This window comes from Geotrypetes seraphini, chromosome 5, assembly GCF_902459505.1.
Source record: "Geotrypetes seraphini chromosome 5, aGeoSer1.1, whole genome shotgun sequence".
In the NCBI taxonomy this organism is placed as follows: Eukaryota; Metazoa; Chordata; class Amphibia; order Gymnophiona; family Dermophiidae; genus Geotrypetes; species Geotrypetes seraphini.
In genome coordinates, this window is record NC_047088.1 from 265,402,415 (window position 1) to 265,422,755 (window position 20,341).

Sequence of the window (20,341 nt, forward strand, 5' to 3'; positions counted from 1 at the left end):
GATCAGTTTGTCCAGAGAAGAGCGATTAAGATAGTTAAGGGGCTGGAGGAGTTGCCGTACAGTGAAAGATTAGAGAAACTGGGCCTCTTCTCCCTCGAGCAGAGGAGATTGAGAGGGGACTTATTTTATGAATGTTGCTGTTTGTAAGCCGCCTAGTAAATTTTTGAATGGCCAGTCTTGCGTGTGACTAAGTAGACTAGTAATTTCCCACTTTTATTGCCATATTTAAGCAATTGGTATTTATAATAAATCTGGGATTTAAGTGCATCCATGAAAGTTGCTGCAAGAATATCTGGGGAACATAAGAATTGCCACTGCTGGGTCAGACCAGTGGTCCATCGTGCTCAGCTGTCCACTCACGCGGCAGCCCTCTGGTCAAAGACCAGTGCCCTAACTGAGACCAGCCCTACCTGCGTACGTTCCGGTTCAGCAGGAACTTGTCTAACTTTGTCTTGAATCCCTGGAGGGTGTTTTCCCCTATAACAGCCACCGGAAGAGCGTTCCAGTTTTCTACCACTCTCTGGGTGAAGAAGAACTTCCTTAAGTTTGTACAGAATCTATCCCCTTTTAACTTTAGAGAGTGCCTTCTTGTTCTCTCTACCTTGGAGAGGGTGAACAACCTGTCTTTATCTACTAAGTCTATTCCCTTCATTATCTTGAATGTCTCGATCATGTCCCCTCTCAGTCTCCTCTTTTCAAGGAACTAAGGAACGAAATAGCTGAGCCACTTCAACAAATATGCAACCTATCCTTAAAAACTGGAGAGATTCCAGAGGACTGGAAAATAGCAAATGTCACGCCCATCTTCAAGAAAGGCTCAAGGGGAGACCCAGGAAACTACAGTCCCGGGAAAGATGATGGAAGCGCTGATTAAAGACAGCATCTGAGAACACATCGAAAACAATGGGCAGCTAAAGTCAAGCCAGCATGGTTTCTGCAAGGGCAGGTCATGCCTCACGAACTTATTATACTTCTTTGAGGGAGTAAACAGCCAGGTGGATAAAGGGGAATCCATAGACATCATTTACCTTGACTTCCAAAAAGCCTTCAACAAGGTGCCACATGAAAGACTGCTTAGGAAGCTATGGAACCACGGGGTGCAAGGGGAGGTCCACCGATGGATCAAAAACTGGCTGGCGGGCAGGAAACAGAGGGTTGGAGTAAAGGGTCATTACTCAGACTGCAATGGGTCACGAGCGGAGTTCCACAGGGGTCGGTGCTGGGACCGCTCCTGTTCAATATATTCATTAACGACCTGGAGGCGAGAACAAAATGTGAGGTCATTAAATTTGCGGATGACACCAAACTATACAGCAGGGTCAAAAACATTGAGGACTGCGAAGATCTCCAAAAAGATCTGACAACGCTGGAAGAGTGGGCCAAAAAGTGGCAAATGAGCTTCAACATAGGGAAATGCAAGGTCATGCATGTAGGGAATAAGAACCCGATGTTCACTTACAAAATAGGGGGATCACCGCTAGGGGTGAGAAACCTTGATAGAGACCTGGGAGTGATGGTTGACACAACATTGAAGGCGTCGGCGCAGTGCGCCACAGCCTCAAGGAGAGGAAACAAAATGTTGGGTATCATTAAGAAGGGTATTACAGCCAGGACGAAGGAAGTCATCCTGCCACTGTATCATGCAATGGTGCGCCCGCACCTGGAGTACTGTGTCCAGTACTGGTCGCCGTACCTCAAGAAGGACATGGCGGTACTTGAGAGAGTCTAGAGAAGAGCAACTAGGCTAATAAAGGGTATGGAGGACCTCTCATATACCGACAGACTGAAAAAGTTGGGGCTTTTCTCCCTGGAAAAGCGGAGACTTAGAGGAGACATGATAGAAACCTTCAAGATCATGAAGGGCATAGAAAAAGTAGACAGGGACAGATTTCTCAAATTATGGGGAACCACAAGTACAAGGGGGCACTCAGAGAAATTGAAAGGGGAAAGGTTTAGAACAAACGCCAGAAAGTTCTTTTTCACCCAGAGGGTGGTAGATACATGGAACGCGCTACTGGAGGATGTGATAAGCAGGAGCACGCTACAGGGCTTCAAAGAAGGTTTGGATAGGTACCTGGAGGACAAAGGGATTGAGGGGCACAGATAGGAGTAGAGGTAGGTTATAGGGATAGGATTAGAGGTAAGTTATAAAATTAGTCAGGGACCACTGTTCAGGCAATAAGCTTCATGGGTCGCCGCGGAAGCGGATCGCTGGGCAAGATGGACCTCTGGTCTGCCTCAGCGGAGGCAACTTCTTATGTTCTTATGTTCTCTAAACTCTCTCGCTGTATGGCAACTTCTCCAGCCCCTTAACCATTTTAGTCGCTCTTCTTTGGACCTTTTCGAGTAGTACCATGTCCTTCTTCATGTACGGCGACCAGTGCTGGATGCAGTATTCCAGGTGGGGGCAAACCATGGCCCGGTACAGCGGCATGATAACCTTCTCCGATCTGTTCATGATCCCCTTCTTAATCATTCCTAGTGTTCTGTTCGCCCTTTTCACCACCAGTCGGCTTTAGCGACTTGTACTCCCAAGTCTCTTTCTTGGAGGGGTCTTTCCGAGTACCGCACTAGACATCCTGCATTCTTGTGTAAGGTTTTTGTTACCGACATGCATCACCTAACACTTATCCACGTTAAACTTCATTTGCCATGTCACAGCCCATTTCTCGAGCGTGTTTATGTCCAGTTGCGGGTCTTCGCAATCCTTCTGCGTCTTCACTACTCTGAATAGCTTCGTATCGTCCCTCTCATTGACACCACACCACTGAGACTGTCCCTCCTAAAATGCAATCTCTTTCAGCATCTCCACTGATCCCATCAAATGTTCAAGGTACCACTCTCAACAGGATCCCACTCCTGCATCCTACTCAGTGGTAACATCCAGCAAACTGTAAGTAAAGATGATTACAGATGCTTGTCTGGCTGATACCAAAGAGGGAGGAAACCCCTAATCCACTTAACATGTGGTCCTTCAAAGAAAACATTCCAAAAGAAAAATAGCGTCAAGAGGATCTCTCACAACCAAGCTATCCTGCTGCCTTGGATCATCAAGGGAAACCATTTCACAGCCACAGCTCAGTTTTGGTATATCAACCAGGAAGTCCAGCAAGTCCTGCTGGGAAAAGAAGCTGTGTATTAGGTTTGCAAGGAAGCATTCATTGAGATAGTATGTGGGAGAAAGCAGGGAGAAATAGGAATGAAGGGGGTGGGTTCATATTGTGATTGCTCATTGCATAAACTATTAATTTTATGAACTATAGCTTCAGACTATACTGGAGAGATATGTGGCTCAAATGTGTGAAGTAAATATAACTCCAAATTCTTATCCCCTGTTGGTTGCTTACAGATTTTGTAACATTTATATATAGCCTGTGGCTTGGCTTCCCTGAATAGTCCTGCTCTTACTATCAGAAGCTAAGCAGGGTTTGTCCTGGCTTAGTACCTGGATGGGAATACCAGGTGCTGTAAGCTGAGGGGCCCCATGTCAGGCAGCAGCAACATAGTGGAGCCACACACTGCATGGGAGAAGGCCAAGAAACAGCACAGGGTGGATTCCTTACTGTGCATGTTGCCATGACTCAGTGGCTTCATCCATCCATCCATTGATTTATAATATTTCTATTCCACACTCTGTCAGTTTACAGATATACATGCATAATTCAAGAAACAAACACAAGACAATCTTTGTATTCTGAATACCACCATCTACCTTCAGCATGCTGATTCTAATTTCACAAATTATTTTGAGTAAAATGGTGTGGTGACTGTGTTAGTCCACTTTTAAAGGTAATATATAGAAATAAAAACATAAAGGAAATAAGGTGATACCTTTTTTATTGGGTTAATAACGCATTTTGAGCCAGATTCTGCAACTGGCACTGGTATCGGTCAGCACCTCCAAACCGGCGCTGGTCGCAGGTCAATCATGTACCGGCACCGGTTGCAGAATTGTGGCCACAAGTAAAGTAGATGTCAGAAATGTAGGCCAGGATTTTACTGGCTTAAATTTCCAGCGCAAGAATTGCGTGCACAGGAGCTCCTGCCGGTATCTATGGTCACTTTCGGTGCAAGCCATGGCAACTTTGACGTAGGCACCTCTGTGGACAGGACATTTTTAGATTGAAATAGTTTTTATTTTATTGATGATAAGAAAACCAACAAAAAACTTAGGACAAATGGTCACCGTACATGAAGAAGGACACGGTACTACTCGAAACGGCCCAGAGAAGAGCGATTAAGATGGTTAAGGGGCTGGAGGAGTTGCCGTACAGTGAAAGATTAGAGAAACTGGGCCTCTTCTCCCTTGAGCAGAGGAGATTGAGAGGGGACTTATTTTATGAATGTTGCTGTTTGTAAGCCGCCTAGTAAATTATTATTAGCAAGGACATACAGAGAATACAACAGAACCATATTTAGACCCAAGGAAAACCAGCTTAAACTCAATATGGAGAAAACTAAATTACTGCTATTAAGCAGGCCGGACAATTCAACATTTCCCGATTCTTTGAAGATTGATGTTGATGTTCAACTCATCAAAAGTTTGAAATCGCTTGGAGTGCTTCTCGACCCAGCTCACATATCCTGAAGAATATCTGCAAACTAAAGATTGTGAAACCGCTGAAGAGAGTATTATCTGCTGATAACTTCTGACTTCTGGTTCAAAGTACCATAATTCCATTCTTTGACTACTGTAAAGTGCTACTGATAGGTGTTCCAAGAAAATATCTGAAAACATTGCAATGTGCCCAAAACACTGTTGCCAGAGTAATTAGTGGAACATCAACATATGAGCACATAACACTAAAGGGAATAGACTTAGTAGATAAAGACAGGTTGTTCACCCTCTCCAAGGTAAAGAGAACGAGAGGGCACTCTCTGAAGTTGAAAGGGGATAGATTCTATACGAACATAAGGAAGTTCTTTCTCACCCAGAGAGTGGTGGAAAACTGGAACGCTCTTCCAGTGTTTGTCATAGGGGAAAACACCCTTGGGTCTAAATATGGTTCTGTTGTGTTCTCTGTAAGTCCTTGCTAATAATAATCTTTGTAGTTTATAATTATTTATTTAACAAGTTTCTCAACCGCCTATTTACTTGGCGGCTTACAAATAGCAAAATTCATAAAATAAGTAAAAACATACAAAAAACAGAATTTATCCAGTCAATATACATTTCAAATCCCTCAAAAAGAACTATTTATCCACAGTATTCTGCTATATAGCAATCCAGACCCAGAGAAAACAAGAATCATCATTGCAATGCTTCTATAAAGAGTGTAGTCTTAAGCATTTTCTTAAACTTCTGAATATCAGTGAGAGCTCTTTGTGGTCCAGTTAACTTGTTTCTTAGAGTTACCCCTATGATGGAGAAAGCAGAAGCTCTCGTATTCTCATAGCGTATCTTTGAGAAATCCATTACAGACAGGCGCATTGCACCCTCAGACCTCAAGTGGCCGGAAGATTGCCATAACTTGTGACAGATAGTGCCATGGATGTACAGTGGTGTACAGTGCTAAGCATACAGGTGCAACATGTCCCTTCCCAAGAGAGCTTACAATTTAAGTGGGTTTCTGATATGGTGGAAGATAAAACAACTGAACCAAAATGACAAAGAGTGTCAGTGGCAGAAGCAAGAATTGAATCCTGCCTTTTGTGGTCTCAGTCCATTGCTGTAACCACTAAACCCCTTCCAGACTTACCACTGTATCCAAAACTGATGAGTGACCCAGGTCAGATAAGCTCTTTCTGGGAACTCAGTGATTCATGGAAATAGCTTGTGGTCAGTGTATTTGCTCATTTGACCAATGGGCAGTTAACAGGACAAGAACATTTCTACGGAGGCAAGTGAAACCTGTAGATAAGGGTTTAACGTGAAGATATTGGAGTAAGTGATAATCATCTAACAAAACTTCCAGAAGAATATGTTATTTTAAACAATTGGAAATCAAGAATCAGAAGAAGGTACTAACGAATAGGGGAAACAGAGAAATTTCTTGTAGGAAAATTTTAGCATGGGTTATTGAAATTATACCAACATTTTACAAATGAGAATAAAACCGACAAACATTTTGCTATGAAGTTTGAAAACAAATTAACAAAAGGAAAACAGGAAAGGTGAAATATATCGGACAGAAAATAAATTCAAGCAAATGTTTAGTTTTATGAGCAGCTTTATTTGACAAATAGCTTATAAACAATTAATGCATTATCTGTCAATTGACATTTCCTAAAATTAAACCGTAACCTTTCAATTCTTTGTTGCAACCATGTAAAGAGATATTTTCTTCAAGCAATTAAAACTTCCAGAGAGGTAGCCATGTTTGGAGGGACAGAACTGGCCCAGGGGCTGGTGATACTTGCAGGCGCCAGTGAAGAATGCCTTGGATCCAGCACAAAATTAACTCTCCAGACCCACTGTCCTGTGCTATAAGCAATGAGCATGCAAATTACTGCCAAGTCAAAATCACAATAATTGGCAGCTCATTGCAAATGTTACCTTTCCTATCAGTGCCTGAGCTGTGATTGACTTGGGCACTGATAAGAAAGGTGAGATTTACAAAATAAAAAACCCCAAAGTTGCTAGGGATCAGCATCTGCCCAATCGCCCCCCCTTCCACCTAAGAGACTTGACCCTGCTCCCCCCTCAATGTGACAGATATTGACCCCTTCCCCCACACACACAGTATTTCTTTTATTTATTTATTTAACAAATTTCTCAACCACCTATTACTAGGCGGCTTACAAGTAGTACTGGCCTCCCTTCTTCCTTCCCAACTTTAAAATTACCCTGATATCAAAAGCACCCCCATACCCGACCCCTATTCTTTTCCCTTCCCTCCCCCATGCCTGAGATGAATCGATTTTTTTTTAAGTCCATGGTGCCTAGTGGGGTCATACTAACTCATTGCTCAGAACCCTTCCATTTCCATACTTTAAATGAGGCAGAAGCGATGTTGAAATCTCATTTAGAATATTGTGCACAATTCTGGAGGCCGCACCTTCAAAAACATATAAACAAGATGGAGTCAGTCCAGAGGATGGCTACTAAAATGGTTGGTCTACGTCATTAAGATGTACTGGGACAGACTCAAAGTCCTCAATATGTATACTTTGGAGGAAAGACTGGAGAGAGGAGATACGATAAACACGTTTAAATATCTATGTGACATAAATATGCATGAGATGAGTCTCAATTGAAAGGAAACTCCAGAGTGAGATGACGTTAAGAGGTGATTGGCTCAGGAGTAATCTAAGGAAATTCTTTTTTACAGAAAGGGTGGTAGATCAGTAGAAGTGGTAGAGACAAAGACTGTCTAAATTCAAGAAAATGTGGGACAAGCATATGGGATCTCTTAGGAAGAGGAGGAGATAGTGGATGCTGCGGATAGACCATTATGCTTCTATGTTTCAAGACACAATGAGAACTCTGAAAAAGGCCTTTTGCTGAACATGACGCAGTGAGAGCTGTTATCTGCAACAGGAAGATCATATCGCATAAAAATCCTTCTCATTTGGTACAGAGATTGTCTAGCAGCCAAAGGCATCTTACCATGTGAAATGAGGTAGTTGAGGTGGACAGGCCTCTCTCTTATCACTCAGACTGGAGGGGCAGTTGGGGTAGTTCCTGGTTATTCAGGTCCAAGTCAAGCACCATGGAACTGGGCTTCAGCAGCAAATTTGTCCCTTCCTCTGGTACTATCACTATCTCTTGCACCCCAACACTCTTGTCATCCGGAGGGCAAAGAACACAGCACGGATAGTGTGTTCTGAGGTAAACAGGGCACTGCTTTAGGGCAGGAGGAAGTTCATAGACATGGGCAGATTCCAGCTTGCTTTCCTGATGGCTGCTGTCTCCAGAGAGCGGGTGCCATTTGGACTGATGAGGAAGCAGGCCCCGCTCCTTCAGGGTTCCTGAAATCAAACAAGATAGCTCAAATTCTTGTACGTAAGTATGAGAGCTGATGAAAAGTAACGAGACAGCCTCTAGTTTTCTTTCCAAGAAGTAGACGTGGCAATGCTGGGCTTGTTCTTCTAAAGTTCATAGATTGACATTTTTGACCCTGCAGTTGGATCACAGCATGAGAAAGAACTTTGTACGTTTCATTGTGGCAGATGTGGAAGATGTGTCTGCGAGAGTTTGCCAGAGGTATGTGATTGAATTTTGTGTTATGCTTGCCATTATATTTTAAGAGTACATAATTCAAAGCACACCTCTGGTGTACTCTGACAGACACATTTCCTCGTGTGCCATGACAAAACGTATGAAGTTCTTCCTCTTTCTGTGACCCAACAATGAAGACTACGGCAGGAACATCGATGTATGAGCTTCACAAGAACCAGCACAGCATTGCCCCGTCTACTGTCTGGAATGAAAAACAGAGGCGATCTTTTTACTTTTCAGTCAGCTCTCGTAAGAACCTCAAAATTCTTCCTGACACCAGATATTATACAGCAATGATTTAAGTCCCTACATGTAAACTTTATCTAGAGAATGGATCATACACAATTTCTTCCAAACACTTCTTGCAGCCAACATTCACCATCAGTGTGATTAACAAAGGATCTTCCAACCAACAGTTCTCCCATTAGTGAAAAATCCAGGAGTTTCCCAGTAGAAGGTTTTATGGGTAAAAAAATAGTATTCTTTATCGTCTCTCCAGACTGGCACAGACAGATGGGTTGAGAACAAAATAGTGGAACCAAGTCCTGGACATTCAGGAGTTAAAATTTCAAAATTTATTATTGTTGTAAAAGAAATCAGTATCACAATGTCATAAAAACATCAGACAGATGCCAACAGGATAAAACCATAAAAGTTTGTGCCGTGCTATGGGTGAACAGACCCTACACGGTCTGTGTTTCGGCTACAGTTAGCCTTCCTCAGGGGTCCTACACAGTAATACAAAAATGACAACCACAAGCAAAACAAAGAAAAAGACAACCAATCATAATTCAGAAATGTATAGAAAAATAATCATACAAATAATAATGAATAATAATTCACTATAATAAAACCCTTAATGCGCATGCGCAGTTGAAACTTCGTGCGGCTGTTATCCCTGATCTGTGGCTCCGTGTCCCATGCACAGTAGGAGCCTTCGGCTGTTTCCCCAGCAACGTTCCTGCCCCGATCTCTGATGCCGGCTGACTTCTGATGATGCCTCTCCTTCTCATCCTTGGACCAGCAGCGGCAGCAGCCGCAGGGCATTTGCTAGGCCGGCCCACTTCAATAATGCGAAGCGGGTCGGCCTAGCAAAAGCCCCTGAGGCTGCCCGGCCTAGCAGATGCTTGACAGTGAGCAGGTAAGGGAGAAGGGGTAATACTGGAAGGGGGAGGTAAAAGGAACGGAGAAGGGCTAATGTTGGACAGGGGGAGCAGGTAAGGGGTGCTTCTGGACATGGGGGAGGTAAAAGTAAGGGAGAAGGGAAGATAGACAGGGGGCAGAGAGAAAGAAAGAAATGCCCAAGTCTATTCTAGATCCGTTAATGTAATGGGCTAAAAAATTAGTGGATAATAATACATGGTAATGAATATTAAAAAAATGCAATAATGGTTTAGGAATGCAGTGAGTGAAAAGGTCTGTAACAAGTAGCTACATCCAAAACTTAACATGCTTGTACTTGCTGGGCCATGCGTTAGGTTTTATAATGCATTTCTAGAGATAAATATAATAATAATAAGCATAATAATAAACCATACTGGCAATGATACAATGAAAACAAACATAAGTCACAGAGACCATGAGAATGAACCACACTAACCTGAACTTAGTGGCTAGCAATCAGACAGATGAGTTTACACTCCTCTGCCAGCAGGTGGAGGCTGAGAACACATTGACTTTTGGCAGTAGTACAAGTGGGCTGTACAGTCCTGTCTGTTCTCAGTCTCCAGCAGGTGGAGGTGGTAAGCCTGTACAGTCTTTCCTCTTGTTAGTTAGGGCCTTTTCATTGTCCCTTTTCTACAGTCCATACAGAGCTTGGGGAACCCTTTTAGGGTTCCATCTAACCTCGGAGGGTACCACACTCAAATGGTCGAATCCCTTTCCCCATTCCCCCACCTCCTCCAATGTTAATTAGAAATGCCTCAGCCGTACGCCTTGCCAAGCAAAGACTACAGCTTTGAGAGCCTGTGAGGTCTGCTCCTTTTGTTAAAGTTTTTATTTTTTTTACAAAAAGGCTTGAGGCAGTGGCAGTCTGAAAAGAAGCCTTTAATTTTGCTTAATTTAATTTATTGCTGGTTTTTCCTCCCTAGCGGTTCACAATTAGCACTTTAAAGAAATTGAGAAAGTGCTCATTGTTATCAGCAGAATGGTGTATGCGAGGAGTGCTGTAAGGGTCACCGTTATCTCCTACATTATTTAAGTTTTTATTTGAGTAGCTTAGGTCAAATTGTAAACTCTTTCAATATCTTATATTCCACATATGCAGATGAAATACTGGTGATTTTTCTGGTCAGAAACTCTCTTGGATAGCTCTAAATCTACTAGATGCTGGCAATGTAATCTTGAAGTAGGGACATTGGATCATTTAATCTTTTTTGTCCCTATATTATGTTATTTTGGAATTCAATTTGGACTCAAGTTAACTGTCTTCTAGAGAACCATGTTGTGTTATCCTATGACACCGTTTTGTTTGGTATATCTATGAGGAAAAAAAGTCAATTTTCGTCATGTAATAATAAACTTTTGTTAATAATGACAGGGGTCGCCATTCAGCATATTACCAACAATTGGAAAAACTACTCTAATCTTAACTATACATTTTGGTGGAATTCATTATGCCATATTTATAAGATGGAAAGAGCTATTGCTATGCAGAAAGGGACTTGCAATAAATTTATAAAGATCTGGGGACCAATGGAAAAGTATTGTAATAAGTAGACATCATTTTTTTAAGGGAGATTATATTTACACATTGGGGGGTGGGGGGGCGATATAATTTTTATTTGAAAGTTTGTTTTACTTACTTTAAGAAGGGTGGGAGGGAGGGGATTTCTATTTTTGTTTATGAGGATTTGATTAAGAATTTTAAGTGCTGTATTGAAATTATAATGGATATATTTATGTACACTTATTGTCTGTTTTAAAATGACTCAAGAAATTTAGTTACTTTAAGAAGGGTGGGGGGTGGGGATGTATATTTTTGTTCTAGATGATATGATTAAGAATTTCAAGTGTTATATTGAAAGTTTAATGGATATTTTATTGTACACTTATTTAAGATTTAAAATGAATAAAGAATTTAAAACTAGAAACTCTCTTTGGGAAATATGGGGAAAGTTTTGGAAAGGGATGGTTAACAAGACTAAGAATGTTATAATGCCTCTGTATCGCTCCATGGTGTGACCTCATCTGGAGTATTGTGTTCAATTCTGGTCTCCTTATCTCAAGAAAGATATAGTGGCGCTAGAAAAGATTTTAAAAAAAGCGAACAAGATGATAAGTTTCAAGTTTTCAAGTTTCAAGTTTATTAGATGATTTGATAAATCGCTTAATCAAATATTCTAAGCGATGTACACTTTAAATTTAACAATTAGTAAATATAAAAAAAAAAGATTGCGAGGATCTCCAAAGGGACCTTACGACACTGGAAGAATGGGCAAAAAAGTGGCAAATGAGCTTCAACGTGGGGAAGTGCAAGGTCATGCATGTAGGGAGAAGGAACCCGATGTTCACTTACAAAATGGGGGGAACAATGCTAGGGGTCAGTAAGCTGGAAAGAGACCTGGGAGTGATGGTAGACACGACATTGAAGGCGTCGGCACAGTGCGCCACAGCCTCGAGGAAAGCAAACCAAATGTTAGGTATCATTAAGAAGGGTATCTCGACCAGAACGAAGGAAGTCATCCTGCCACTGTACCGGGCTATGGTGCGCCCCCATCTGGAATACTGTGTACAGTACTGGTCACCGTACCTCAAAAAGGACATGGCAATGCTTGAGGGAGTCCAGAGAAGAGCAACTAAACTGATTAAGGGTATGGAAAACCTTACATACACTGACAGACTGAAAAGGCTGGGGCTGTTCTCCCTGGAGAAGCGGAGACTCAGAGGAGACATGATAGAGACCTTCAAGATCCTGAGGGGCATCGAAAAGGTTGACAAGGACAGATTTTTCAATTTGAAAGAAACCACAAAAACAAGGGGCCACTCAATGAAATTGAAGGGGGACAGGTTTAGAACAAACGCAAGGAAATTTTTTTTCACACAGAGGGTGGTGGACACATGGAACACCCTTCCGGAAGCCGTGATAGGAAATAGCACAGTACAGGGTTTCAAGGAAGACCTGGATAGGTTCCTGGAGGACAAAGGGATTGAGGGGTACAGATAAGAGCAGTGGAAGGTTTAGAGATAAATGTAGAGGTAGGTATAAAATTAGTCAGGGACTGCTGCTCAGGAAATATGCCTGATGGGCCGCCGCGTGAGCGGACCGCTGGGCGGGATGGACCTCTGGTCTGCCCTGGCGGAGGCGACTACTTATGTTCTTATGTTCTTAATACAGTACATACAATTATTAAATAATGGGTAAGAACTCATGATTATTAACATTGATAAACGGGAAAGAAGGGAAGAACTACAATTCATAAAGTAAAGAAGAAACATTGATGGGAAACACAAAAGGAAATAATTAACACAGGTTTCATATAGAAAACATAATACTAAAACTAAAATTATAATGTAAAAGCATCTTTAAAAAGGGGATGGAACTCCTCTCGTATAAGGAAAGACTAAAACGGTTAGGGCTCTTCAGCTTGGAAAAGAGACAGGTGAGGGGAGGTAGGATTGAAGTCTACAAAATCGTGAGTGGAGTAGAACGGGTACAAATGGATCAATTTTTCACTCCGTCCAAAATTACAGACTATGGGACACTTGATGAAATTATAGGGAGATACTTTTAAAACCAATTGGAGGAAAATTTTTTTCACTCAGAGAATAGTTAAGCTCTGGAACGTGTTGCCAAATGATGTGGTAAGAGCAGATAGCGTAGCTGGTTTTAAAAAAAGTTTGGACAAGTTCCTGGAGGAAAAGTCCGTTATTGAGAAAGACAGGGGGGAAGCCACTTCTTGCCCTGGATCGATAGCATGGAATATTGCTACTCCTTGGGTTTTGGCCAAGTACTAGTGACCTGGATTGGCCACCATGAGAATGGGCTACTGGGCTTGATGGACCATCGGTCTGACCCAGTAAGTCTATTCTTATGTTCTTAATCAATGGCCTGAAATAAAACCCATCTAAAACCAATGTTCTATAGCAGCGGTCTCAAACACGCGGCCTGCGGGCTGCATACGGCTCTCCAGGTGCTATTTTGCGGCCCGCGGTCTGGACGCGATCAAAACAGCATTTCTCTTCCCCCTTCCCTTCCTTTTGGAGCAGCAGCGTGTCTGGCCGGCTCAGTCGATCGTTCCGTTCAAAGCCGCGGGTTGGCAGCTCCTCGCGCTATCCACTCCTGCATCGGAAGCCTCTCTGATGTCGCAACATCAGAGAGGCTTCAGTCGCAGGCACGGATCTCGCAAGGAGCCGCCACCCGCGGCTTTAAACAGAACGATCAACTGAGCCGGCCAGACACGCTGCTGGAAGGAAGAGAACGGAAGGGGAGGGGAAAGAAAAATGCTTCTGCTGCATAGGAAAGAGGGACCCTAGGGAAATGCTGCTGCTGTACAGGGAGAGGGAGGGAAAGTGGAAGAGAAATGCTTCTGCTGCACAGGAAAGGGGGAAGGGAAATGCTGCTTCTGTTGCTGCTGCACCCAACTGGGGAAAGAGAGGGAAGGAAGGAGAAGGAAGACAAGGGAGAGGAGAGGAAGAAGAGAAGCCAAGTTCATGGGAGGGAGGGAAGTAAAGGAGATTTCAGACCATGGAGGGGGAGGGAGAGATGCCAGGGCATGGGGGAAGGGAAGGAGACAGATGCCAGACCAGGGGAAAGGAAGGAAGGAAGGAGGGAGGGAGAGAAAGGAAGGAAAGATGCCAGACCATGGAAATAGGACGGAAGAAGAGAGAGGAAGGGAAAGTAAGACATGGAAACGTAGATTTTGAAAAGAAAGCAGAAAAATTGAACATTAAGTTAATGCCAAAGATGGATGCAAGGCAGAAAGTGAAGACGGAGAGAAAAACAGTCAAAGGACAAGAAGGCCCTGGAAACATAGTTGAAAGCACAGAAAAATAAAGTCACCAGACAACAAAGGTAGGGAAAATGATTTTATTTTCAATATAGTGATTGAAATGTGTCAGTTTTGAGAAAGAAAAGATATTAAACTTTAAATGTGAGGGCTGCAGAAAAAATAGAGTACTTGGAGGGCCACAGAAAAAATAGTTAATGTCTTATTAAAGAAATGACAATTTTGCATAAGGTAAAACTCCTAGGAGATCTAAACCTACATCTTGATGACCATTCATCCAAGCCAGTAGACAACCTCCTTTCTTTCCTCAACGCCTTATCCTTCCAAATTTTAAACCCACAAACTACTCATGAGAAAGGACACCAACTTGACATTGCAGCCTTCATGACCCATCAAACATCTACTTCAGAAATTCAAACGTCTAATGGAACCTGGTCCCCATCCCTCTGGTCAGATCACTACGCTTACACCTTCAACATCAACTGGACCAAAAACAAAACAAAACCATTATCCAAAATAGTAACCTACACATCACGCAAACGCATCGAGCCCTCCATATTCTGGTCAAAGGTAGATGAAACAATCCAAGAAGATAACCCCAAAGACTTCATTTCACACTGGGGCAAATTGAGCAATAACATCCCCACTACAAACCAAAACCAGAACCTGCAGACAATCAGACCAATGGTTCGACGACGAATTACTCCTACTCAAGAGACAATGTAAACGTCTGGAAAGAAAATGGAGAAAATCCAACCTAGATCACACGAAAACCGCCTGGAAAAAAAATTAACAAACAATACAAACTTCTATCAAAAGAAAAGAGAAAAATACATTACACCAATCTAATAGGCATGGAAACACAAGACACCAAAAAACTATTCCAAATATTAAAAGATCTAACTAACACCATACCCTATTTGACCACTAACAATAACCCCTCCCCTTCAGCCTCCCTCCTAGCAGAACACTTCAAGAATAAAATTACAAACACTAGAGCTACTCTCAATAGTAACCCAGCCCACCTAATTGAAGTCACAATACTTTCCACAGAAAATGAATCTTGTGCTGCAGACAGAACCTGGTTCCAATTCCCTAAGATACATTGGACCGAATTCAACAAACTCTACAAAAAGTACAGCCACGCAACCTGTGAACTCAACCACTGCCCGCCATATCTACTGTCATCAGCGAGCACTAAGTTCCGTACCTTACTCCTACACTGGATACAAACCATGCTCACAGACGGCATTTTCCTGACTGACCTCAGCGAAATCATCATCACTCCAATCCTAAAAGACCCAAAAGGACCAACAGACCACCCATCCAACTACAGACCAATCGCTTCAATACGTCTATATATCAAACTAATAGAAGGATTAGTAACCAAACTTCTCACCAACTATCTCGAGGACCATAACTTACTCCATCCCACGCAATCTGGCTTCAAAACTAACTTCAGCACAGAGACACTACTAGGCTCCCTTATCAACACAGCAAGACAGCACCTCAGCATTGGAAAAAAAATGCTGCTCATACAGCTGGACCTGACGGCGGCATTTGACTTGGTAGACCATAACATCCTACTGCAAATCTTGGACTCAATAGGCATCTCAGATAAAGTATACTCATGGTTTGAAGGTTTCTTAAAATCCAGAACATACAAAGTAAAATCAGACAAAGAAAAATCCAAACCTTGGTCCAACCCCTGCAGCGTTCCACAAGGGTCCCCACTGTCCCCTACTCTCTTCAACCTATATACGGCCTCTCTCGGCGTTTACCTGAACAAACAAGGCCTAACCTCTTATAGCTATGCTGATGACATCACCATCCTCATTCCTTTCGACCAACCAAAGCTCTCAATGACAGACACACTACACCGAACTCTAGTTACAGTTACGACTTGGATGGAAGACCACAAACTGAAACTCAACCCAGACAAAACTAAATTCATCCTCCTAGAAAATAACAAAATCCCAACCATAACCAACTTAGAAATCAACTCTATCAACTACCCTTTGCAAACCACCCTAAAACTTCTAGGTATGACTATTGACAGAGGCTGCACCATGCAACCACAAATTAACAAAACAATACAGAAATCTTTCGCAGTTATGAGAAACCTTAGACAAGTCCGAAAATTCTTCGAAAAAACACAATTTCAGCTCCTAGTACAATCTCTAATCCTAAATATCCTAGACTATTGCAACATCCTCTACCTCCCCTGCCCTGCAATAATGATTAAACAACTACAGACAATTCAGAATACAGCTCTGAGACTCGTCTATTCATTGAAGAAACATGACCACATTACTGAGGCATACATTGACTCACATTGGCTTCTAATCCAGGAAAGAATTTAATTTCTACTGTATACCATTTAAAACTATAAACGGAGATAGCCCAATCTACCTAAACAACCGCCTCATCCAAACTACCTCTATCAGGCATAGAAAAACACACACCCCATTCACTTAACCCCCAATCAAAGAAGTAAAACGGAAAAAAACTATATGACGGCCTACTAGCCACTCAAGCAGCAAAAATAGATAACCAAATCTCCAACCTATTGATAACAACCCCAGACTACAAGATGTTCAGAAAGGAAATAAAAACTATACTCTTCAAGAAATCCCTTAATAAAGCTTAATACCACAAATACCTCTTCTTACCGTCCCCTCCCTAACCCCTGATTCTACTTATCCCTCTCTTGAAATGATCTCTGATCTAACTTTGTAACCCTTCTTCCATAACTCTTTTTGTAATCCGCTTTGAACTGAAAGGTAATGGCGAAATAGAAATCTGTAATGTAATGTAATGTAATTAAAGGACTAAAAACTATGGCCAGTTCTTGTCAATCATTTTCTTTTTTATTCGTAAAAGTTTGGAATGACCTTCCTTCTATAATTAGAGTTCTCTCTCATCTACCCACTTTTCGTAAAGTACTGAAGACATTATTATTTCAGAAACTTACTAATGATCATTCTTTTTCTAATAATCAATCCTAAAAGACAAAATTCTGGCCTAAAAGATGTGGTCTCTGCTCTAATCTTTTGTATAATTTTATTAATATTTTGTTAACCGCGTCAAGTCCTCCCGTTGGGATGAATTGGTATAAAAAATCAAAGATTAGATTTTTCAATGTAAAGATTGTTTCTGGAGCCACAACCTAAGCGGTAGGTTCTCTCTCATCTGAAGGGCTTTCCAGGAAGGAGTTTCTTAAGAATTCAAGTTAGTTGATGTTGGGAGGAAAAATGACAGAATATATGACTCTTTATTTAGTTCAACATTGTCTCCCAGTAAAAGCTATGGCCCAGTTTAACCTGTTAACCTTTGCTTTTAATATTTGATGTCTTTGTCTAACTCAGCACAAGGTTTGCACCCTACTCAGTACCAAATGTAAGAAGATGCCATTTAATTGTGACACATAAGCCATTGCCTGAGTACAGGAATGTCCTGCCAGCCGAATTGAAAATGGTTTCTAGTTATACTTTCAGCCATGATTTAAAAACTTGGTTCTTCTGTAAATATCTATACTGAATTGTGGTTATACATCTTTTGACATAACTTTATTCTATGAAGAAAAGAGGAGAAACAGAACTTATAAATATAAGAGGCTCATAATCTAAACTTTGAAACGTCCAAAAACCAGCCTAAGTTGGTACATGGATGTCCTAAAAGCAGGGACGTCCAAGTGCCGATAATCAAAACCAACTTTCTGGCTTGCAGCAGCACTTCTAAGCTGCTGTGCATCCAGAGCTCAAAGGGGCATGTTGGGAGGTGTGTTATGGGCGGGAATCAGGCAGGCTTAAACCTAGACGTACTGCAGCGATAATCAAAGCTTTCCTAGAGGGAACTTTGATGCCGGCAGTTCAACCTGTTTTAGTTGTGTGTGCCCCAAACTGACCAGATAACCACTGGAGGGATTGGCATGATCTTTCCTTACTCCCCCAGTGGTGACCGACCCCCTCCCACCACCCAGAGATTGGGGGGGGGGGGACCGCACATTGAGGGCTTGCCATCAGCTGATCACGCCAGAGGAATCCCCATCAGATGAGCCAGTTTCAGGGATTCCTGCCAGTTCAGCTGATGGGGATTCCCTCTGCCAAAGATCAGCTGCAGCCCTTCACCCCTCCCTCCAACATCCCCAGACTCCCTGACATCCCCAACTTTCCTGGACCCCCCCACATCATCTGACACCCCCAAAATCTGGCAACATCCACCCCCACATCACCCAACACCACCAGACATCAGGCAACACCACCCCCTCCCCACATCACCCAACACCCCTGTAGCTTCCGATGCAAAATCAGCAGGAGGGAAGCTCACTCCCTCCTGCCTAAAGGGCCGCGTGCTGAGAATGACAGGCCTTCCCCCCTTCCAATGCATTTTGAGATGCAATTTTGAGCCAATCAGGGCTTTAGGCTCCTTCCACTGCATCCCAAGATGCATTGGGAGGAGGAAGGCCTGTCATTCTCAGCACGTGGACCTATAGGCAGGAGGGAGTGGGCTTCCCTGCTGCCTATTTTGCATGAGAAGGTACGGAGGTGTCGGGTGATGTGGGGGGGGGGGATTGCCTCATGTTGGGTGGTGTTGGGTGATATGGGAGGGGTTTCCTGGTGTTGGGTGTCAGTGATGTGGGGGGGAGGGTCCAAGAATGTTAGGGGAGTCCGGGGTTCTTAGGGGGAGGGGTGTAGGGCTCCAGCCGAACTTGGCAGGGGGAATCCCCATCAGCTGAGCCGGCAGAAATCCCCGAAACCGGCTCAGCTGATGGGGATTCCCCTGTTGCAATCAGACAAGGTAGTTAGGTACATCTACAAAACTTGTTTTTGTGCGTTTTTCATGTGGACGTTTTAATTTTTGAAAATGGCCAAAAAAGATAGATGTCCTATGGACCAAAAATAAATGTCTGGCAGCTTTGAAAGTGGACATTTTTTCCACTGGTTTTGTGGACGTCTTGCCCAAAATGTCCAACCTCAGCCTCAGATGTCCTTTCAAAAATGCCCGTCTCTGTGTTTAAAGTTCAGCATTTAAAAACGTTATTGCATCAGTTCAGAATAAACGCAGTCACTAATGGTTCAGGGTCCTGGACAATTTGAGATTGAAAGGATGTGCACGTCACATGGCACTCAGGACATAAAGATGAATAAGACGCAGCCAAAGGAAATCTCTTTCCTCACCATGGAAAAACTAAAGATAACAGTGGGGAAGGCCTCACCTGAAATGGTATTATCCAAAAAGAAGGACCAGAATCCTCCAAGGAAGACGGGAGCTGAGAGCAGAGACAGGAGGAGAAGGTCCAGGGAGCACCAGCCTGGGAAGAGATAAAAAGCAGAGTTAAGTGAGTGAATTTGGACAGACACAGCCCGATGAGACTGTTCCGCTTCCTTTGTTGAATTCTGTAAACTTATTATAGGGTTATTTGTCTGTGTGTTTACTGCTTTTAAACCAAGCTGCTTCAGATTTGCATAAATGGCTCAATCCTACAGGGATCTGCCTGATGATTGTCCGAATTTAGACCTGGGGGGTGGCATGTTCTCCATTGGAGAAAGTAAGAGAGGTCATTGTAGGTATTTTCCTGTCTCTGGAGGACTCAATAAAAGAAAGAAACTTGAACCAAACTTCTCAGTTTTCTGTCCTCTGCTGCTCTCAGACCTTTCCTCCACATCGACATCCAGGAGACCAATTTAGAACAACGGGTAGATGATCCATTTTCCTTGTTACGTCCGTTTCGAAGTTTCAGATTGTAAGATGGATTTCATGCTGGATCTCCATTTCTTTTGTCTGTATTGTCAGCAGAGCCTGTTGCAGACTTAGATGTCCTTATTCTGAGTTAGATGTTGATTCTAAAATTTGTTCCGCATGTCAGAGGCAGATAGTTTAAAATGAGAATTGGAACAGAAATGCCAGCAAGCTAATTGGACTATGGGGTCCCACCTTAGTTTCCCCCTCCCCACTTACCTTCTCAATCATTCAGGTTCCGATGTTCTAAACGTACTGTGCCTTTAACGATCAACACTAAACCAGTTCTGAGCAGTGTAGCGTCAAAGTATTTTAGCTCTCGATGCACATAATAGCTCTGTGTGGTCTTTTCCGTGTTTCATCACCTCAACAACAAGAATTTATTCTTTCTATAATGCTACCAGGTGCACGCTGTGCTGAACATTGTACATGTAAGAGACGGTCCCTTCCCAATAGAGCTTACAATCTAATGGCAGACACACAGAGGGGG

At 42.7% G+C, this 20,341-nt stretch overlaps 1 protein-coding gene across 2 annotated transcripts in view; it reads right to left on the minus strand.

Moving 5' to 3' along the window:
- Positions 1 to 6,158: 6,158 nt before the first annotated feature.
- The window catches only part of SLC23A3 (solute carrier family 23 member 3), a 48,102-nt gene continuing 33,919 nt past the window's right edge, over positions 6,159 to 20,341 (minus strand). The window contains exons 11-13 of one of the 2 annotated variants that reach the window (XM_033947355.1): positions 19,328 to 19,423; positions 7,550 to 7,911; positions 6,159 to 6,998 (exon numbers count right to left, since the gene is read on the minus strand). In XM_033947355.1, the coding sequence (XP_033803246.1) occupies positions 7,592 to 7,911; positions 19,328 to 19,423 (416 nt within the window). In that variant the 3' untranslated portion in view covers positions 6,159 to 6,998; positions 7,550 to 7,591. Of the gene's footprint in view, positions 7,912 to 19,327; positions 19,424 to 20,341 lie in introns of both variants that reach the window. The other variant, XM_033947354.1, reaches the window with a different exon arrangement.